General features: G+C 40.9%; 1 protein-coding gene across 6 annotated transcripts in view; it reads right to left on the bottom strand.

Moving 5' to 3' along the window:
* The window catches only part of RUNX1T1 (RUNX1 partner transcriptional co-repressor 1), a 218,973-nt gene that overhangs the window by 126,290 nt on the left and 68,886 nt on the right, over positions 1-23,797 (bottom strand). Inside the window, exon 1 of one of the 6 annotated variants that reach the window (XM_084849146.1) lies at positions 104-21,922. The exons of the other annotated variants lie outside the window; for them this stretch is intronic. Coding sequence (XP_084705272.1) covers positions 104-110 — 7 coding nt within the window. The 5' untranslated portion in view covers positions 111-21,922. Of the gene's footprint in view, positions 1-103; positions 21,923-23,797 lie in introns of those variants that run through there. 6 annotated transcript variants of the gene reach the window in all.

Raw genomic sequence — 23,797 nt, 5'->3', positions numbered from 1 at the left:
ATTTTCAACACACCAGTAAAAGAAATAACATCCAACCAGTTAAAAACCCCTTTAGCAGCAGACCAGTTTACATGCCAAGGGCTCACCTGAATAAAAACATTACCTGCCATGGAAGGACAACAGAGAGTGAGCCAAGCTCACTGCCCTTGACAGGGAGTTCCAGAGCCTGGAAGCAACCACTGAGAAGGCCCTCTTCTGCGTGCCACCCAAATGTCTCACTGATCGTCATGGGACCAAGAGAAGATCTTAAAATCCAGGCAGGCTCTATGGGAGAATGCTGTCTTTCCCACATCTTGGGGATAGATAAATAAATTCCATCCTTCTGAGAAGAGGGTAAAGGATACTGTGCAGCTTAGTACATGAATTCAACACTGATGTCATGGAATACCTCTGCAATTCAGAACTGTAATCCTTAATTAACATTGCTTGCAAGAAATCCCAGAGCATTTTAGCCATTGTTTACTGTGTCAGGTCACCATTATCAACCATGAACTTAACCCTCGATATAGCATCAATGGCATCTTTCTTCCCATGGAAAATAAGAGCCCTATGTTGATTAGGGCCATGGCAAGGTCAAAGGTTAAAACACACACATACACACACACACCCCACACACAGAGTGATCCTGATCTGGATACCACCCTCCACATGGTTGCTATTTGGTAACAAAAATCAAGATCGCAACAAGGGCCAGTCACATGCTTAATAACACATCTAGTTTGGCCCTCAGGACACTCTGAGAAAGCAATATCTGGGGCTACAGATGTTAATGGCAAAAACATGGACAGAGGCCACAGCACAACAGCAACAAAAATAACTGGATGGATCAGCTTAATTTGGTAATAGAAGGAATTTGTGCTAATGCAGTCTAAATATTATAACATACATTAGACTGTCTCTTTTAATCATCTTATGATTATACTTATGAAGAACAACGATCCAAAAGTGCTAGCAGTTATGAATACATTTTTAAATGTCCCAGATGTCTACAGTAAGATTTATGTATTTGTACAAAGATAGCCCATAACCTGTCTAGTGCTTGGGATAGGTTACAATATAAATACATATCTACCCAAATAAGGTATCTCAGCAAATAACAGGTAAGCTAAAAAACTTGGGCAGTATCCAATATTGCTGCTGCACTACTAGGAATGACCACTAACACAACAAGAAAGTAGCACTTGCTAGTGCAACTGGAAACTGCCTGAAACTCCTCCTTACGGAATGAGACAAATCAGCAGAGGTCTGGAAGGAAACTGCTTTTTCCCATTCCAGATGCGGTAGTTTCAGGTCCTTCCTTGGGCTGCGCTAGCAAATGCTACTTTTCTGTTGTGCTAAGTTCCCACTAGTGCACTATATTTAGAGCCAATAGATTGCCAGCATTGGATACTGTCCCTTGTCTCACTTCTGAAAGCAATTTTAAAAGTCACTTTTTATGCTTTTCAAAGTATTAGTTACCTGAGTTTCTGGAGATGTGGTGGGCTAAAATTTAAAATAAAATAGATGTAATGAAAATCTTAACCTTGAACATCAAAAAGCAGCTTTAATTGATAGAACTTTCAGTGTTTCAGAAAAAGAGACTCAGGCTTGGGTTTCATGGGGTAGAAGAAGAATGTTGCATAGATGTTGAGCAGACAACAAGATGTTATTCTTAAATCTAAGGCAAGCATATAAAAAGAGGTAGTTCCTGCTTTCGACAGTTTATCCTTTTACATTGTGAACTCAGGTATACATACTAGACTACAAAACACACAAATCTGCCATCTAACAGATCTGTCTGTGTGGAGACAACGTACATATTTCATTATAACATTTCAGAAGCATGGACCTTATTTTTCCCAACTGCCACTATGAAATAATATGAAATACATAACTGTGCATGCACACACGCTCTTCACACTTGATCACAGAATTGTGAATTTTGTACCAGGCACTTTACAATTTGTAAAGTGAGAAATCAGAATGCAGGACGCGAAGGATATGACCCACGATCAAATACAGCCTTTTGTTTCTTGACCACTTGCAGCTGTAGGAAAGGAAAGGAAAGGTTCCTTCTGTGCAAGCACTGGGTCATTACTGACCCCTAGAGGGACGCCTGCATACGCTGGCGTTTTCATGACAGACTATAGCGGGGTGGTTTGCCATTGCCTTCCCCAGTTGTGACTACCTTTCCCCCAGCAAGCTGGGTACTCATTTTACTGACCTCGGAAGGATGGAAGGCTGAGTCGACCTGAGCTAGCTACCTGGGACCCTGCTTCCGCTGGGATCGAACTCAGGTCGTAGGGAGAGTTTCAGTTGCAATACTGCCACCTACCACTCTGCGCCACACGAGGCTCTTGCAACTGTAACTCTTGCCCTAATACACAAGAACTTTCTGTTGGGTGCTAGCTTGTATACAACCCTTGCATAGTTCTGATTAAGAAAGAAGGGAAGAAACACTCCCCACCACCTCCCTGCGCAATCGCTACTCCGTCTGCTCATGACTTAAAGGGAATAAACATGATCGAAATGCAAAAGGCAGCACTGAGAAAGAGTATGCCTTAATTAATATGCAAGTGATGCTTTCTTGCCTTGAATATGTTATGAACCTGCAGCATGCTAATATGACATGCTATCATAAGCACCAGATGGAATAGTAGGCAGTAGTTGTCTCATCAAACCTCAAGAAGATGTATTAATGCTCCTTCTCTCTCTCTCCTTTTTCTCTTCCTGAAAATTGGAACCCCCAGCTTTGACCATACACTTACACATTTCTTAGCAACTATCACCTGCCCCCAAAGCACATTTCTCCAGGGTTACTTTATCACCAGGTGGTGCCAAAGCATCTTTTAAAATCTATTTTATCTCATAAGACAAAGGCCAGAAGATGTGGCAGGTTCTGCTTACTGAAGAGTACCAAGTACAAAAGATAGTCTAGTTTGTCTAGTTTGAATCGGTATGATTTAATATTTTAATATTAAATATTTTAATATTTTACCGCATTTTGAGTGTCGCATATCATAACTGACTGAAGTAGACACAAATCAAAATGCCAAACATATACAAGTTCCTTTTTAGCCTTTATTAGATAGTGAGTTAGAGTAAATATCCTAGGTGGAGTTTATAGCACTGTTGATTCAGTTTCTTTTGGTTGTAAAACATATAATTTTTTTAAAAAAAAATCTGGACTATCATACTAATTAATTCATATTAATTATGAATTTGAATAATTTGCATAGAAGAGTTACTTGTTTGCATTTTTGGTGCGTTTTGAAATTACTCAAATGCTTTTATTTATTTATTTTAACTTTTTTCTATAATGCTCCTTCATTGGTCAAGGCAATCCCAGGGCAGTTTACATAAAATTATAAAAATAATATAAGTATAAAAATTAAACAGGGGCATAAAAATGTCGGGGAGGGGGACCCAACAAACAAACAAAAATCAGAGGCATAAAAACCAGAAAATCAGCAAATAAAAAAAATCACTCAAAAATCAATTTAGACACTGAATTTAATTTAATTACAAAATTTCAAATTTCTCCTCAAAATGCCTAGAACAGGAAGGTTTTAATTTGGCACCAAAAAGGATACAAAAGCCAGTGCCAATCTTATCTCAGGTGGGTATTAGGATGCTACCACAGAGAGATGTAGATCGATCACCTATAGATTCCTTAAAAACAAAAAACCAAAAACCCTTAGTTATTTAAAGTAGATGTGATATAGATTCTCATTATGAGCCTGCACTAAAAAAAAGGATTGTGATCAACTTGCTTCTGAAAGATAATTAGAAAAATTGGGATAAGTTGTTTAGGCTACTAGCATTTCATAGAATAGTGAGCCCAATCAGATCTGGGCTTGCCATTAGACAGAGTGAAGTGGCCACCAAACTAGACATGAGTTTAACTTGAATCAGTATGATTTAAAAAACAATACACCAGCTTATGTCTAGTTATTCGGGACAAAATCTGCTGGAGTCTCATTCAATTCAGCAGCGAAGATGACTGTTTACTTGACCTTCGGTAGCAAGGAATGGAGCAAAATTAAATAAGAACACACATATCAGACTTGCAATATGAAAAGGGATAAATTTAAAACACAGTTGCTGAACATAATGACAAAAAGCTACTTTGATTTTGATGTAGGAGGCCTTGGTTTCAGAAGGAGAATTCCCACTGGGTCATCCATCAGAGTACATATTGTATATCTAGAATGGCAAGACAGCAAAAACACTTACTGCCGAAAAATATTAAACACTTTTGACAAAACTATTAAGCATATGTGAAAATTCAAGAAGTGAAACTTTTCCCCTCAGACTTGTGCCAGAAACAGTTCTCTAACACAGCATACCTGGCAGGAACTGTAGCAAAATTTGCTGTTTTAAGGAATAAACAAGTGTTGTTAGTCTCTCAGCTAACTCACAGGTGGAGCAGAAAGATGGTAACAGCCATTTTTAAAGGATCTTCTTATTTCAGACATGGGGATAGGCTAGGGATGGGAAATACTGTCCAATCATACTTTGGAAGCCACATTTAATCTGGGAAATAACTGGAGGGCTTGGATTAATAAAAATTCAGGCCACAAGATGGTGCTCACAAAGCAGGGAAGTATGGGTAATTGCAAGAACAATTGCCTCAGACTAATCTTTTCAGAGCTGACATACATCTGCTAAACACTGGCATAACAATTCCTTTATTAGAGGTTGTCATAACATGGAGTTCCTTTGTTTATACATCCCTCCCCCTGCCTCCCCCACCAAACAAAATATTACCGCAAGAAACAGCTTGAGGAAAACCTACGGTAAAATACCAAGAAATAGTATTGAGTATTTATAGAATGCTATTCTTAAGTGCATAAGATGCTTAACATACATTATCTCACTACTTAATAAACCCCTGTAAAGTAGGCTAGTATTATCATTCCCAAACTAGAGATGGCAGGTTGGGGCTAAAAGATGGTGGCTTTTTTAGGTAACTCAATTAATTCAAGACTGCAGGAGATCTGACTCAGGGGACAACCAGCACATGTTCCTTGCTGTTAACTAATACATAATGCCACCTCTTGAATAAGCAGCACTCTGTGTTTTCATGAGAAGTTCAACTGGTGCGGCCACTGCTCATCCCAAGCAATCATATGCAATTACAGCAGGTTTGTTAGCATGACAAGAAGGAAGTTGGTTCAAAGTCAGTCAGGGGCAGAAAAAACAGTCTGGGCATATAATATATATTAAAAATGTACAAAGGCACAAACTCATCCCATTATCTTTTTATGCCATCTATTTGTTTTTGTTCACCTATTAGGCATTATTCAGGCCTAATAAACTGCTATGGATTGGATTCAGGTTATGAAATTGAATCCAGATAACTGAATCCCTAATGCATTAAGTGGAAAGTGGGGACAGGCTTGCCCTGTCATTGTGTCCCTATCGCCTGGTCCCACCACCCTCCATGAGGAAGGTCAGAAGCAGGGAGCCATCTCTATGCATGAAGTCTCCTTGCGCCTGATCACGAAGGGTTCTAAATTGCTCTAGGAGCCCACAGAGCAGGCTTCTCACTTCAGAAGTGCCCCCATCAACAGCAAAACCAAGCAACAGGGATGCAGGCAGGTCTAGCAAGCATGGCTCTGCTCTCCCCCCCTCACACAATCCCATGAAGGAGAATGCCAGCACAGACAGAGTTGTTGATGGTTAGGGACTTGGGACACTGGGGAGAGATAGCCTGTTCCAGATGGGTAGAGGGGGCTCATATTTCTCCTCCACCAAAAGGATTAGGGAAACCACTCAAAAGTGCTCTTTTGCCAGACTGCATTTTGGGATACTTAGATCATGTCCATGGCTAGAAGATTTTAAAAAGTTGCTGCACCTGGCTCTCTGAGTGCTAGTTCCTCCTCCCTCCTCCTCCTGGAATACAAGCATCTTGCTACAATCACCTATGCCTTGGTAACTTCACAAATTAGTTATTGCATTGCACTGTATTTGGAGGCATCTTGAAAATTGATCAGGGACCATTTGGGATGCTCAGTGGTACATGATATGCTTAGGATGCAGAAGGTCTCAGCATCTCCAGTTAACAGGTGATAGGAAAGATTTCTGCCTGAGACCCAGGACAGAGTACAGTAGACAGTGTTAGGATACATGGAAAAATAATCTGACCATTTATAAGATAGTTTCCTATGTTCCTACTTTCAGGACCTACAAGTGGTGAAGAATCAATGTGAATGTCTGACATCTGACCAATTTATGCCAGAGAAAGCATGTTGTATCCACTTGGTGCCTCTTATCTCCATTGGCTGCTTCCTAACATCTGGGCACAATTCGATGTGCTAGTGTTGACTGTTGAAGGCCTAAACAACAATTCCTACATTCTTGACTAGAAGGACTCATGATTGCCAGCTCTTGAAGTCAAACATGCTAGTTCATGGCAGTTCAAGGGGTGCTTGGTGGAGACAGCATTTCCACCTGTCTCGCATTGCCCCACCATCTTGGAATCTGGGAAAGCCTGCTGCCAGAAGACAGTATGGGAAAGGGTGTTTGGTGGAGAGACACTTGTCAAAACTGTGAGCGTATGTGGGTCTTGAAGGAGGACTGGCAATCTTTACTGCCCCAGGTGAGATAAGGGGAATGGGCTGAGAGAGGAGATTCAGGTGAGAGCTGGGAGAAACATTGCCACAAATGAGAGGTGTGGCTGCCAACCCACGTTCATGGGAAAATGGTGGAGAACCTCATGCTGTCTTTGTGGAATGGAAGTTCAGTTGTCAGGTAGTATATTTTTATTTCTGTGTTAGGCTTTATTCTGTCTCCTGTTTATTCCTAACCAGTTGAATCAGGTCAGTTTATTTGTACTGTTTCATTTATTATGCATTTAGCTATTGGCAGTATGATTATTTGTAATTAGGCCTACTATGTTTTTTGAATTTTTATATTTCTTGCTGTTCACTTGATATATTGTGAGCTGCTTTGGGCACATTCTTGTAGAAAAGTGGCATACAGACAAAAGGATGATGATGATGGCAGAGCCTTCTGGATCAGGTGGTAGAGGCACAACCCAGTGGTGGTGGGTCCAGGAACATAGCGCAGCATTTTTGGTAGGTGTGAGGCTGGAGCAAAAATATATATAGCTAAAAGGCGAAGGGGGGGTTGAAAAAGAAAGAAATGGCTTTGCCCCTTGCTTTCTTCTTGTTTTTTTGGCAATTGACCCATTTTTTCCAAAAAAAAAAAGCCCAGTCAGTTTTACAAAACCAGAGGTCCACCTATACTCAGGTGTTATATAATTTTATATATTTAGAAGGGTGGTAATGTTTTTATGCTAGAAAATAAATTGAGTTACTGTTGCTCTCTGTTGTCTGTTTTAAAGCGTTATTGTGTAATACTTTTAATTAATTTACACCATCTCATGAGCTATACAGAAGAAAAGTGGCCTAGAAATTGTGTGTGTGTGTATGTCTTTGTGTGCGTGCTGGAGATTTTCTACATGAGGCTGTTAATCCTGTGTATCTACTTTTTGTTTTATTGCAGAACTGAGATCCAAGTTCTACACAAAGAGCTTTTCCTTTCCTGCTTTTCCACTACATAACTTCTAGCTGGTGCTGTGCTATAGCAGAACAATGTGATTATACAAGTAGGGAAATACATTTTCTTTTGCTTTCATAAATAATACTCCATTTTCCCCACTCTAAAGGAAACCAGGAAAGTGCTCTTAAAAAACAGAAGCAAACTGGAGGGTCATGACATTGTCTAAAGAACCCATAAGCAACCATGAGGAAGGAATGAGGAGGCTCGTGGTAATGAGGTAAATGCCTCATGTAGAAAAGCTCTTTATCCCCAGAACAATAAGGCTGATAATTGGCCCGGAAGATATCTGTGCAAAAAACCTTCTCTTTGACATGCTAACTTTCAACATGGAGGTAATTTTTATATGGGAGAACCATTCACACATGTCTCCTTCCCACAATTTGAAGTGGAACATTCCAGAAAGGATCCTTTCTGGACTCCACTATGTTTTTTTTCTTCACATTCCAATTTGCTCACAGCATGGCCACATGACAACAGGTGCACCACAAGATGTCAGCGGAGCAAGTAACTCCAGATGACTGAAGAAAGCATATCAAGCAGGGGGAAGCAACAGGAAAATAACAACAGTGTCACTGAGCCATCTGACCTTAATAAAATGTCCTTCTTTTGCCACTGATATTATACCTGCTCAGTGACTAGGATTCTCTTCTGTCATTTTTTGAATTTGTGCATGTGTGTGTTCTTTCAGATGAATGTATCCCCCATTTTCCTCTTTGTTTATGCATCAGTGATGACCACTGTGCTGTTGTACCCAGAAGAATTGAAGATAAATGACCTTGACATACAGATATTGTAAATAGGCTTTATAACAGCTGAAAGTGGGGTATTTATATTATAAAGGAGCAGGAGGGCAGATGTTGTGGGAAGATTATCATCTTTGCTTATTTTGATGAATTTTTTAAATTTTATTTTCAATAGCAAAGCTCAACAAATTCATTAAGAGCAGGTTCATTCCTGACTTGTAATACAGAATGGTATGAACCTAATTTCCCTGTCCACTGCCTCAAATGGGGTAGCTTGGTCAAAGAGATAAATTCTGCATGCACAGGATATCTTAGGTATGGTAGCTCCTAATATTCTAGAACAACTTCCCTAACCCAGTGCCCTCCAAATATATTGCAACTTAACTCCCAACATCCCCCATGCTGGCTGGGGGAGGGGGTGGAAGTTGTAGTGTAGCACAACGGAAAGGCACCAGGTTTGGAAAGGCAGCTCAGAAGGAAAGAAAGAAAGAAAGAAATCAAATACCTCTTTCTTTTTGGTAACTCCCCCCCCCCCTCACTGGTCCAGTGAAGTCTATGTGGAGATATATGGGAATTTCGTTTTTGCTCACAAAACATGTCAGTATGCCCCATTTGAAACTCCAAACGCGAGTGTGAGCATGTGTCTGCTGAAAATATTTGCCCATCCCTAAGACTATGTACTAGACCTGCTGTTGAGGGGTGGTTGAGTTACCTAGAGGGGTGGTTGGGTCTCACTTGCTGGAGGTCTTCAAACATAGGCTGGATTGCCATCTGTGTTGAGGTTACTCTAGCCATGGATTTCCTCCATCAAGTAGAGAACTGTGCTAGACGCCTTACAAGACCCATTCCAACTGTATGATTTTTTTTTTCTTTTGGTGGCTAATACCTGTTTCAAAGTGAACATGGAATTTCTTTAACAGGTGGAACATCAAAGGAATTCTGAGAGAAGCCAATAGTGTTTGGATGAAAGAAAGAGGTTTTCTATGACCTTGCATTTCTAAATCACTAACTCCTAGGCCTGGTGATGGCCTCGTGAGTAACCACTCCAAGTGGAGATGAACCTGGAGATTCCTTGAGAAATTTGATTTTTGTTGGACTGGTCTGCAGCTCCTGGACTAATTTATTTAGAATTTAGTTATCCACCTGATTTTGCATTTTCTTAATGTTTTGATGCAGTTCTCAGCTCAAAAACCATATCAAAATGTTTTTTAAAATGTGTGTTTTGTGAAAAAAATACATTCAGAAAAGATATTAGGAGCACATATGTTCAGAAATATGTATTTAAATAACATTTTCATGTAGATGTCTTTTTAATGCAGATTATTACTGAAACAGGACAGTTTATGAGTGAACACATGAGAAAGTCGAATGGACAGGAAATGGACTATATCGTCTACCAGCTGTAATTAATGAGTATGGCTATTAAATCATGCCCTGCCTGCATGCTTCCTATGACAACTGACTAGCCACTGATGGAAACAATGCTGGACAATATGAGCCCCTGGTCTGATTTACCAAAGCGATTCTTGTGTTGTTTCACTGCAGCCATGGTTGGCGTATTATATTCTTGTTGCTAATATCCCTGAAACAAACAAGAACATGTGCAGAGTGCACTTTCTAATCAACCCTGACTTTGAAATGTTATGAATGAAAGAGCTGACTATCTACACGATCCAAAGTGTAGTGAGCTAAATGAGGGGGAGGAACAAAAATCAAATGAGCATTCATAACTATATGCATAGTAATATCTCTTTCCTGAAGTGTTAAATAAAGCACATGTTGTACTGTGCCAAGCTAGTTGCCGGCACTTAAGAGAAATAAAAATAAAGATCCCACATGGGTATGGAAACAAATAAATGTAAAAATCTCAGTATGTCAGAACTTGTTGTGAACTATGTACTACTAGTATAAAAATTAGACCCTTCTGCTAGCAGGAAAATTAGAAATCCTTCACCACAGGGGACAAATATGGCACGTAAAGCCATAGGGGGCAAAATGCATGTGCCACTCACAATCTGAGTCCATTATTTCTCATGCATAAAAAGCATAGTACCTGCTATGTGAATACATTCAGTCTGGGTACCAGTGTACTCAGAGTAGACAGTTTGGAAGCACTGAAAGAGTTTAGGACATTAACATTGGGTACTACCTGTTGAAGTTCTCCTTAGCAAGGCAGGTACTCACGCACAGCCCACATTCACTTTAATAGGACTTGCACAAGAGAACTTCCTGGTTGGGTGTGCACTCTTACTTGTTCAAATTTTCCATGCTTCATCAAATGTAAAAGCGTAAGCTCTTTCTAATGCACCCAGGAGAAGGAAAAGTCTATTTTCTTTTCACCAAAAGGAAGATACTGAGCATGAACTGCACACCAAATCACACCAAAGAGTGGCTACCACATATCACTTAATTTCTTGCCAGAGTGAATTCAGGTGAGAAAGAATTAATCTGCCTAAGCTCCTAAAATGTCAAAATCTGGAAATTAAACATTATGGATCTGGCCAAAATCCAACTGAAGCATGATGAAGACAGGTGGTTTAAGTTAATTTAATCAAGTCCACCTTGCAGTAATTTAACTGTTCATATGAGAAAAGAGTGCAAAAGGCAAGGTAAAAAGGACATTGTGTAAAGATGTTAAAGTAATGCTACACCTTCACTGAACAAACATTTCAGTTTACGCCTTCAAGCTGTTGTCTGTGATTTAGGGCTGGTTTACATACTCATGTGCAACATTTGATGACGGCAACATCTTGATGACTTGCATGTATGAATGGAGCCATGACAGATACAGCACCACAGACAGAACTCCTCTCAGATTATATCAGATACAATGCTCTTCAGTAGAGATAGTTCCCAAATTCCATTGCAGGCTTTCAAAGGCCTGTTCGCATGACCAACTGGGTATACAGATTGTGCAGAAGACAGAGGAGTGGGATTTGAGCAGCAGGCCTTGCCTACACACACACACACACACACACACACACACCCCTACTCTTCAGTGCAGAAGAGCTGATGAATATGTGGTGATAAAGGGTGGGCCCTGTTGCTGTGATCCTACTCCCTCACCCTCCATGCATTCATTATATTAAGTAGGGTATGGGAACAAGTATAGAACGTACAGTTCTTGGGGCAGGGGAGGCACATTCCAGTGGTGGGCTAGGCTGTAGGCAAAAGTGGTGGGGACAAAGACAGCAGAGGTGGGGCCAAAGTATCAGCATATTTTTATCTTTAAACTCTTATTCTCCTTTTACTTAGGAGAGGCATTTCAACATTTCAGAGCAGGGAGGGGAAACTGCACAAACCCCGGGAAACTACCAAACAACTGGTGGTTGGAGGAAAGGGGATAAAGCCAGGGAAAGGGTGCGTGGCCATCTGGGGAACTGGACTGGGACCCCAGGCCTGAGACTCTGCGCCCCTGGTGTATAGCAATCATGTGCAGAGGAAGCAAGTGATGAAAAAGCATGCATGAACTCAGAGCCTCTGTCAGCACAATCCAAATACATGTTTATTCTGAAGTAAGTCCCATTGGATTTAATGGGGCTTACTCCCAGGTAATGATTACAGATTCAAGCTTCTTTTCACCTACATAACACTGAGTAATAGTCTCAATGACTGGCCAGATCTACACCTTGTGTCATACCATTGCAATCCCATCATGGTAATGCTATATCCCTCTTGCACATCTACACCTCGTAGGACGCACAATGACACTTGTTGTGATATTTTGTATACTGTGGAATAAAAAGCAGGAGATTATACTATGATAGTAATAAATAGAATGTGTAAAGTACCCCAACAGGCATCAGTGCACTTCAATACCACTATAAAGCAGTAGTGTAGATCTACCTGGTCTATCAAAACATCACTCAAATTTTCTCTTAGATGTTGTGGACTCATTCATGACTGAATCTCATTCATGATTTACAGTAGACAAATGCCACATGATTCCAGTCAAAATTGGGGCCCTATGTGCAAGGCAATGACAAAAAACCTAGCAAAAAACACAGCACTCCTATTTGCTACTTTAACTTGACAAGACCACCACATGAGTAAACCCAAGATCTGAATTGTGGTCGGAGTACTCTCTGTTTAGGAAGACAAATTGCTATTGTTCCTGGAATAATAGCACCAACCTCGAATGTACTGGGCACATGCCAGATATGGAATTCATGCACCCCTGCCCCCAACACTCAAATTACATTTGTTCTGGATAGATTCAGAAATTATTACTAGCACGAAAGGTGAGAGGGGACAGAATCACATCTATCCTGAAAAACATTTAGATGGCTTTCTCGAACTCCCAATGTTTTTTCCCTAGAATCTAGGAGGCCAAAAGTCTTTGTCAGTATTTTTACTCACTTTTGGAACCCTTGTTAGGGTAACCCTTGACCGAAACAGTGATGCAGTGTTAGCTGCTGCAGGCCTTTAAATATTTGCAGACATACTTTCCACAATTGGCAGAAAAATTGTTTTGTAAAGCACCGAGTTGTCTTGAATTAATAGCATAGCAACAGCAAGTTAAAACAGAACTGAGTCAAGTCAATGGTGTTTGAGGTTGTTTTCTGTATAATAGTATTTATGTGCATATACAAACTAAAACAAACAAACAACCCTAGAACAGGTGGATTATCCCAAGGTTAAGTTACTACGACACGAGCAATTGTACGTCTGTGGCAATTGTGTTCCCATTTCTTTATACGTATCATCACTTGCTTGCACTAATGTTAAAACCAGAAAGCCTTCTGTAGTACACAGTGGCTATAAATGCCAAATCAATTTTCAGCAGATAATAAAGTCCATGTTTTACAATCAGCAATGCAATGTTTTACTACCCAAAATGTAAGCTAATAATATATAGCTCCGTTAAATGGAAAATGCAGATACACTGTTAAAAATGGGCTGGCTGTAAGATGATGGATCATTTCTGCTGGGACTTTCTTAAAGCTGTGTGCAAATGTTTTGAAAATATCACATGATGTGGCCATGTGTTAAAAATTATAGTCAGTTAAGTTCTCTGCTAAGAAAAATATGTGGGCAATTTATGAAATGCACTCCAGGATGGAGATGTCTTAAGTAAAACCAGACTCTGAAAACAAACCCTTTTTTTTCTGGAAACATGAACTTAAAAAGTTTTGCAGCCACATCTGGACAACAGAAGTAAAGAAGGGGTGGTCTGACCTAATACCGGCCATCTTCTAAAAGAGCAGCATTATTTCTGGGCTACAATGGCTGAGATCAGTGCTTGTCCTTTTAAGGCAACCATCCTGAATAGTGCCATGGGCAATAATAAAGCATTTTGTAGGCCAACATCTGCTCTTTGAAAATACATTAAAATGACTGGTAAGTCTGTAACTTTAAAACAACAAACCAAAACATTTTAGAGTAAACACACACACAGGATAAATTAACTGCTGCTGGCATTTTGTTTAAAACAAAAGATACGGACAGTACAATATAGTTTACTTACTGTGCAATACTAGGCAAGCTACTCTCACATAAATCCAACTGAGATTAATGGGAATTACTCCCAGGTAAATTTGTATAGGGCTGCACCCTTAAAGATATATGTATTGGGGATGTATTTTTTAGAAGCTTATTTACTGTAAGTTTTGGCCTAGTTCTTACTACAGTGTTAAACCTGTGTCAGGACTCTACCACTTCAGATTGTAGGTGGGGGTTCAGAGGGCAGAACATGGAAAAATAGGAATAATTCCATGCACATAGAAAACTAGTATATTAGACAGAAGACAACTCTAGAATCCTTCTCTATGATACCTGGTTTTGTGCCCCCACCTGCACTCCAGCATGCTGTAGGCCAGAAACAGATTTACTACAAAAGTGAAAACTAGGCTACATAAGGACTCATGTAAATCTCTTGCTGCACAACACTTCATACAACTAACTTCCATTTATCTAAATTAATTTTATATGAAACATCCTCTCCACTGCCATTCCCCAGCAGCAGCAGCAGTCCAGGCATAGGTTTCCAGATACAGCAAATAATTGTAGCCAATCACACTCAATAGAATTCACTTGCAGTCTTGAAATGATTCCTTATGAGAGTGCTGTTGCTACATACAAAGCCAGAGATGGAAGATGTTTAATACTGCTTCTATTCTAGAAATACAAAAATTCTGAGTATTTAAATTGGCTCAAACGATGCTTCCCCAAAGCCAGTGTGCGTGCATGCGCGCCCGCAAACACGCACACACACAAAACTGCAATGACATAATATCACATAGCATAAAAAATACACATCTTTTTAATCTCCTGAACATAATATGCTTATTTTTAAAATACAAAATGTCTCCCAGATGGCTAATAATGCCCATTTGGGGGGAAAATACCAACAACACAATAATAAAAGGCTGAAATATGCGGTGAACAGATTGAGAGGCAGTGCATCCTAAAGGAGGGGGGAGGGAGTACAGATGGGTGTCAAAAATAGCCAAGTGTCAGATCTGCTCAAGTATCTCCATTCTGGCACATGCTCCCAGTCACAGCTGTTAGTGTATTCTCTGTATCCAAGTGCAAGGTTTTCTAACACTCAGAGCTGACATTAAGAGACAAAAAAGAGCCTTACTGCACTTCATTTTTGCTGCCACTTTAAGAGCCTGCTGGCAATTAAAAATTCATGTAATTATTAAGTTCTACAGCATTGATAAGTGTATGTAAGCACACATGTAGCTCGGCCCCTTTTTATTAAAGATGCATGACCATTTAACCAGCAGGTAGATTAAGTAATTTGAGAGCCAAAGACTCAATAAGAAAGAGGGGTTTTGAAAATCCCCTGTTTTAGACACTCCATGATGGCTTGGAAGTCACAAGATTATCCATTTCTAATACACACTGCATGTTAATGTTATAAAAACAAAATAGTAAATAAGTATTTCCAATATACGCACACCCACATGTATATATGCAAGATACTCCTGTATAAAATGATGCAGCTTGTCACACTGAAGAATCGCTGCAGTTACGGCTGTGATCCTAATGAGGACTACATACTTCAGAATACGAGATATGCAAATTGCCATTTACAGTGGAAGGGTTAAAATTGGCCTTTCCTAGAGCTCGGTTGTCATCTATGCAAATTAATTTGCCCACATTCAACCATACAAATCCTCTTAGCCTTGTGCTCTGAGCATACAGAGCTCCACTTTGTTGATTCCAAGACTGCAATTGTGACAAGAAGCATGTCAGTGATGGAATACGACCATGCATCCACATCCTAAAGGAAGAACATTCTTCAAACAACTGGCAATACCTACATGCAACTGTGGTCACAGCAAACTGGCAGATACTGTTTCAAAACACCATCTGTGATAGGTATACACGCTTTAGCAAAGACAGTCTCTTTCCCTTTTTCCTTCCCCCCCAAAACAGCCAGCTGTAGGATAACACAGTGCCTGCCATTATTTTTATTTTATTTTTAAGTAATTTAATTTTCCCTACAAATATAGGTTGGTATAAGTATATCTGTAGGTTTCAAAACACCCTTCACACCCTCACCCTCAAAACAAAAAGAAACAATTCTTCCTTGGTTTCCAAAATATTTTCTCTGTCTGTCTCTCTCTCTCACACTCACATACACACATACTTTTCCCCCCAAGAAAGCCCTCCACATAATTTACCCTACACAGATGAAATATTTCCACTGGCAGCGCCATTTATCAATTAGGCAAGAGGTCAAGATCCAAGGATAATATTTTCAGGAGGAAACTGACATGCTAAAAATTTCCACTCCCACAACAATTTCACCCATTCAGCAGAAATACATAAGATATTTAAAGAGGAATATAGTTCAGATATTCAGCTGCTGGCAGCCAAAGGCTGTGGATTTAAGTGAAAAGTCTGAAATAATTTGTTGTATTCCCTCTCACTTCATTCCTCTAGCATAAGCAGCTTTTCAAAGAGATCATTCCTGGTGCTCTCCCCATGATCACACAAGTCATCCCTCCCGATAAATCTGAGGTTTCCAGATACTGAGTACAGCTCAATCATAAGAGATAGATAGAAGCTATATTTCTTCTCATACCCTCACAGAATCACGCGCCCACAGGCAGACAGATTTGCTACTGTCTCTTCTTCATTTAATATTCAGTATTGCAATATATTACGCACACTGAGTAGTTTCACACAGATATACATACACACAGCTCTTTCCACGCAGATGCTACAATCAGCATGCACAACCACTCTTTGCACATGCCAGCCTCTACGTATTATTTTTGCTAGCGGAGAAATCCAACTATAAAATGACTGTGCTTTCTCATTTCCATCAAGGAGAAAAGGGGGGGGGGTGGACAGAAAGAGAGAGAGATAGAGACAGAGAGAGAAAAGCACTCACCAGGCATCTCGAATAAAACAAACCCACTGCAAAAGGCTCTCTCCTAAAAGCAAGCTTATTTGGGACTCAGCGCCTCCTGTTCTGGAATGAGCACAGAGAAGCACGGAGGGCCATCCTAACTGGTTCTGGCAGTGTAGCTGGAGGCAGGATGCTGGGTGCGTGCATTTGCCAGGCAAAGACAGATGGAGAGCTGACACTCTGTATTGCACTTGGAGCAGAAATGTGAATGATGACAGGAGCACATGTGGCCTTGAACCCAGCCCCGTCTCTTCAGGCAGAACAATGACAGGGATGTGTGTGCAAATTATCACAACCCCCTCAGCTGACTCTTCGTACTGTACCTTTCACAGCAAGTTCCAGAGGACCAAAAGAATAGACAGTAAAATGCAGAGTGATAAAGCCAAACGCTGAATTATTCATTTTCTTCCTCTTTAAAAGTTAACCCTTTCTTCTGCAGAAAGCGTCTATTAAAAATAGTGCTTTCTCCCTTCCCCCTCCCAATTAACGGCTATAAATTTTAACTCTGGGGGGTGGGGGTAGAAATAATTATGTATTAGAAAATTCTATATTAGAAAATTCACAATGTGCATGAACACATAAGTTTTTTGTTTGTTTTTTAAGGGATTTTTTTTTTTTTTGCTATTGATGTGTCATTTTATCACAGCGAACAGAGTATCAAAATCATTCCTTTTGTCAGCTTCTCAGTGGTATGTATAAAATAGAACACACTTAGAGGCAGTCCACTTTCATTTTACTACAATGCTTTTAACCCCCCTGGGATTCCGGCATTGATATGCTCCAAACATTTGCCGCTTACTCTTCCTTTACCTTGGATGGTGATCCATGGGGGATGAAAACAAAATCTTCCCTGTAAAGCCTTTTTCAAAAGCTAAACAATCATGTCCTCCCGATTTCTGATTTCTGCACTCCCCTTAAATGTTTATCCTTCACATGAATAACATATGCCTGGCTAGGTTCATTGCACTCTTCCCTATTAAGCTTTAATGGATACCATGATACATAAAACTACAAGTCTTTGTTACAGTGCTTTATCTAAAGCTGGCTATTTTCCTCTCAGCAGTCCCTCTTCAGTCCTTTGTAAAACATCGTCTGCCTCATAGGAGAAACATACGCCTGACTTGCATACCTTCTGCAACACGTTTAGGCTTACAGAAAATTCCAGGCAATGGGGAAAGCCAGCCAACTGTATTTCCCTCCCCAACCCCCCCCCCTTCCAGTTTAAAGCCCTTAGAAAGGCTTCAGAGACAAAGTTACAGCTTGATTAGGGTTCTCTCTTTCTGAGCCTTTATCAGTGGATGTTCAATGCCATTTCAGCCTTATGTGTTCATGTTAATCTACCAGGCAGAAAACAAAATCTTTAAATGCTTCATGTTTAAGGAATCATTTTAGACATTACATGTTTTCTGTCCCCTTTCAGGGTGTTCTTTCTCTTTCTCCTCCTCATGGCAATAGAACAGCAAAAATACCCAATATTCATATGAGTAGGAATTATCTTTAATGAACTATTAGTAATTATGCACTTATAACTACCAACACAACAACTAGTACTGGCCATGTATAAATGAATGTACTAAGTTCTCACATAACTAGCAAAAACTGTATATTTACTACTGTTGAATTTGAGGTCCTCATCTTAAAGTGGGTGGGGAGATTGTACAGTGGCATCTATTTGGAGGGCAACAGTGTCTAGATGTGTAGGAAAGTTTTGTATAACAGTTTAGATGGATTTGGGAGATAAAAAGTCTTATGTAGCAGTGAATGTTATAAATGCTAGTGGCAAACTTGAGAAGAAAAAAAGGGGAAAACCACTTTGAGAATATTTATTCAATATGCTGTTTAAGAGAGACCACTACTTTGTTATTTATTATTTAAAAACAAACACAAGAGGCTATGCTTCAGATGAAAGGTGGGGGAGGGGGGCATTTTCACTGTTGGAAAAGCAACCTTTCATCAACATAGAAGCAGACAGAAACAGCTTTCGAAATAGGGGAAAATAATGGGTCTAAAGGTACAACACATTTAATAAAATGGAATGATATTCAATTTTAAAAGTGGGTCAATATCAGCACATTGTAAATCCTCAAACCATGGCTCAGAAAATTGAACACTACCATATGCCATGTGATTATGCATCTTTTCTATGTGTAAAAAGGCTTTTTAAGCTGTTATCTGACTACAGTAATTGCCATTTAAATTGATCCACGTCAACAAAAACTGGATCCCTGGAGATTCTCACCTAGAAGACTACTTATGGAAGGGGCCTAACAGAATGCCTGTGCATCTGAGACTCCTTCAGCGTTTTCTCAAGCAGCCAGCTGCAGGAATCATTTTCTCCCCTCTCATTATTTAATACTCTGAGGCAAGCAGCAACCCATTTGGCAGTCCTCCTCAGATAAATATTCCTGGATATATTTTTTTAATGCAGCCACTTAAGGATTACTGTAACAATTTTTGTACCACTTAGTTATTTAAAAAAAAAAAAAATGAAATGAGGCCAAAATGTGTAACAGTGATGGACAATGAATGTCAACAATTCTTAAAATATCACTGTTCTCTACTGGTCTTGTGACGCAGACAAAAACATAAAAATAACAATAAGGAAAATATTTTTTGCATGCAAAAATATGATGCATCATATAAGGATACAAGGAAGTGTGTAAACGTTAGCTGCAAGAAGCAACACACAACAGGCTTTTATAACTTATAAAAGGCTATTATCTTGTGTATATTTAGCCAATGTATTCTGCAGAACTTCAAATGATCAAATGATCTGGTATGACCCCCCACAGCCAAGGCTGCCTCTATGCCCCCCCCCCATCACCATCACATCCACAAAGTATCAACTTGCCAAATTAGATTTATTTTGGATCTTAAAAAGCTGTTATTCCATCACGTTACCCACAGGGGGGAAATATTCTCATAAGCCAGAACATTAGGCCTGTAACCCTATGTGCAATCATGTGCATTGAAATTAATGGGACACGCAAGCATAATAAACAGTGTGCAAGTCCAGGATAGCAGTCTATAGCTTTGAAGCAGACATTCTCCTCTTGCTTACACCTGACTTACCAACAGGGACTAGAAGTCCTCTGAATTGCATATGTAGCTAGCTAATAAAAGCTCTTTGTTAGCAGCAATGGAAGAAATTGACTCAAAGCTTTCCTGCAGGCCTTCTCAACTTCCCCTCTCTCCTCCTAGCAGACTGTTGCGATACACTGTGACTTCACACAGTCGGTATTAAGTGAGTTAATTCAAAGGCATTGAAACCTCATTGATCCTAATTGAAAGCAATACACCCAACCAAACAGTTTTCTACCCCATCTGTTCTGGCCTGCCACCAGCTATTCAGTTCAAGACAATTAATAGTTTCAGATATTCTAACTGACCCAATAAAGGGACTCATTTAAGCAGGACTGCATTAACAAAGTGAAAAACCAAGGGCAAAATGGGTTCAAATGGAGCATTTAACTTCTACTTGGCATTAACAAAGCTGAATAATGCTTATTCTGACTTTTTATGTGCAAGGCTTGATAAACTGAATGAGAAGGCACTCAATGATCAGGCAATGAGCACTGATGAATGGACATTAGGACACCCCTTCATCTCAAGGCAAGGCTATTCCACAAAGTGGCATACCAGTTGGAATGGGCGGACTTGCTAATGTCCAGATTTGCCCACTCACTTGCTCCACTTTCACTCTCAGGCTACTGGCCACCAAATAAGGCTCACATATTGAAAAATAATCTTTTATTTATGGGTGAACAGCAAGTAAAAATAGAAGCATTAGCTGGGATTTCAACTTTTGATCTGCTAAGTTTGTCGGATTCCAAAGATTTGATTTTCCACCCAGCTGGAAGCCATTAGTGTTTTCACAAGGAATCCTACTGACAAGGCAAACCCACCTAATAGATGAGCTGTTGAGTTTTTGTGGGGAGATTCCTCTTGAATGCCTTCCTAACTTTATTCAATAGACTGTCAACATGATGTACAGTAAACACACCACCACATGAAGACATGTATTAATTTCTTAGAGCTGGTGACAAGGTCCCCCTACTGTATTTCTCTAAAACATTTATATGTTGCTTTGCTTTTCTTTTTCAAATCCAAAGCAGTTTCCCAGTACTATATCTAGACTTAATTGATGTTAAGATGAAAATTAAATCTGTTTCACACTTTTTACAAAAGGGAAACCTGTGTGTTCTCTTACTGCAAGGACCTGCATTAAAACATAGTAACTGCATTGAAGTAATACATGTTCCAATGGAGATCAGAGATTCAAATAATTGATTTTTCTTTTTAGTCCTGCCATGAGACAATATCCACACTAAAACTTTAAAAAGGACTATCATTTTTCCTTAGAAACATCATTTAAATACTTCAATATGACATGTGATTTCAGCTTTGAATACATGCATTAAAAAAATACTCACCAGATAATGCCAAGAGTTTTCCCTACACGCTTCCTTATTGGCAAGATTTACTCTGCTTCTTAAAATAGCTACTATGGGATTTTGGATCACACATAGCTGAGTGAAATGGAGATGGGAAAACTGTTTACAAAAATACTTTAGAGACCAAAGTGTGTCTATGTGGTGGGGGAGAGAAATGGTAGTTTAGTTTGTCAGCTCTTGGGAATTTATTGAGATAAGATCCAGGGCATCATACAGCACAATTTTTTAGGTATGTGCTTAAGGACTATGTGTACACCTAAGAAATATAAATGATGAATGCAAACAAACACTTGTTTGCAAGCACATGCATAGATACTTCTGTGAGGGAACTGGGACTGGCTATGGCTCTGCCAAGTATACATGATGGGAAACTTGGGTTAATTGAATGTAAAATGTGAAACTAATCTAGTGAAATAAAGTTAAATTAACAAATAGGTTTATTAATGGAATCAAATAGGGGCATCATTTAAGCCACTTCAAACTAAGGATGGACGAAAGTCCCTTACCTGGTCCCGCAGCCTGCTTCGCGGTGGGGGGGAGGCGCTTCGGTTCTCCCCCCAAAGTTCAGGCCGGGGGAGGAGGCGCCCCGCCCCACCGAAATTCAGGCCGGGGAGGAGCGCCCTGTCTCCCCGGCCGCAAAATAAAAAAGTAAATGTAAAACACACACACACACACACGTGATAGGCTATGTAACGATTTACGTAGCCTATCATGGCTAGATTTCCAAAGTCAGCCGTGACAGGCTACGTAAATCGTTACGTAGCCTATCACGGGTGACTTTGGGGGGAAAAAAAAGCGTGTACGCAAATGGCGACGCCCATTTGCGTTCCTTATTTGGGCCTGGGTAGTCTACGTAAAGATTTACGTAGACTACGGCGAAAATAAGGGCAACGCTATTTGCGTTGCCCTTATTTTCGCCGTAGTCTACGTAAATCTTTACGTAGACTACCCAGGCCAAAATAAGGAACGCAAATGGCGGTGCCCATGGGCGCCGCCATTTGCAAACGTGCTTCCCCCCCCCAAAGTCACCCGTGATAGGCTACGTAACGATTTACGTAGCCTATCACGGCTGACTTTGGAAATCTAGCCGTGATAGGCTACGTAAATCGTTACGTAGCCTATCACGTGTGTGTGTTTTGTTTTGTTTTACATTTACTTTGTAATGGCGGCGGCGGCAGCTGGTCAGAAGACTGGCCGCCACCCCCACCGAAACACCGCCAGGACCCGCCGCCGAGAGGGACATTCGCATGAGGTAAGTCCCATCCCGGGGCGGGGGGGCGGAGAAGCTCACCGCCAATTTCGGGGGGCCAAATCCGTTGGCATTCGGCCTCCCCGAGATTCGTGGAGAAATTCTCCGCCATCCCTACTTCAAACCACAGAATCATAGAATAGTAGGGCTGGAATGGGCCTACAAGACCATCGAGTCCAACCCCCTTCTCATTGCATGAATCCAAGTCAGAGCATCCCCGACAGATGGCTGTCCAGCCTCATCTTGAATGCCTCCAGTGTGGGACAGCCCACTACCTCCCTAGGTAATGGGTTCCACTGTCATACTGAAACCAAGGGCCGATCTACATTGCGCCTGCCATCGCAATGATTCGGTGTCCCGTCGGGTTAAACGCTCTCACATTAAAATGTGATTATTCACACTCAGCCATTTTTCCCGTTGCAGTGCTTCATCGAATGCGCAAGCTCGGTTCACACTCGAGCGCTCTGCTGTTTTCCTGTGCGCGCTTGTCTGATCTCGGATGCTAAGCGGGGTCGGCCTCGGTCAGTAGTAGGATGGGAGACCGCCTGGGAATCAGGCTTCCTGCATTGAGCAGGGGGTTATTTTATCCCTCAAATGAGACTAAGTTTTACACCCTCCTAGCCCCCACTCTGGATGTGAAGCTACACAGCTTCGAAGCTTCGAAGATCTTGCCTCAATTAGGAAAAAAAAAATCGCGGAGAAGCCCCGATTCTGCGAGGATAACGCCTGAATTTTTTTTTTTAAAAAACATCCAGAGCCGGGGAGAGGAGGGGGTAAAACTTAATCTCATTTGAAGGGACACAACAACCCCCTGCCCAGTGCAGGAAGCTGATTCCCAGGCGGTCACCCATCCAACTACTGACCAGGGCTGACCCCGCTTAGCTTCCGAGATCAGACAAGCACGTGCACATCCAGCCCTTTCTTTCTTGCTGAGGAAACGGGGGCTGAAGAGGAAGCTATGCGATCAGTAGCTGGAAGAAGACAAGGGGCCGTTGGGAGCTATGATTGGGCAGGAGGGAAATACAAACACCACCGGATATGGACAGGCGGGGGAGGGGACTACAACTGGATACGGTAGCAAAGGCGGAAAATCAGAGCACATTAAGGGGAAATACCAGGATATTAGGGTATTGAAACTTGGGATGTCAGAGAATTCCGCCACGGATCTCGGTGAGGCCGAAAGCACTGGCATTCGGCCCCCCAAAATCTGTGGCGGAATGGCCTTCCGCCCCCCCGCGGATTCCCCCGGGATGAGACTTAACTGGGGCAGATGTTCCGGGCGGCAGCGGCTGCGGCGGCTGGTCTTCCAACCAGCTGCCGCCGCTGCCATTTGCAGTCTGGAGGTGTTTTTGTTTTTTACAGGGTTGTGATAGGCTACGTAAAGATTTACGTAGCCTATCACGGCTGGGTTAAAAACAAAAAACCACGTATGCAA

The sequence above is a fragment of the Heloderma suspectum genome, chromosome 4, assembly GCF_057233095.1.
Source record: "Heloderma suspectum isolate Gila_16-S chromosome 4, 16-S_ref, whole genome shotgun sequence".
NCBI classification, from domain to species: domain Eukaryota; kingdom Metazoa; phylum Chordata; class Lepidosauria; order Squamata; family Helodermatidae; genus Heloderma; species Heloderma suspectum.
This window is presented reverse-complemented; position numbering and strand designations above follow the sequence as displayed.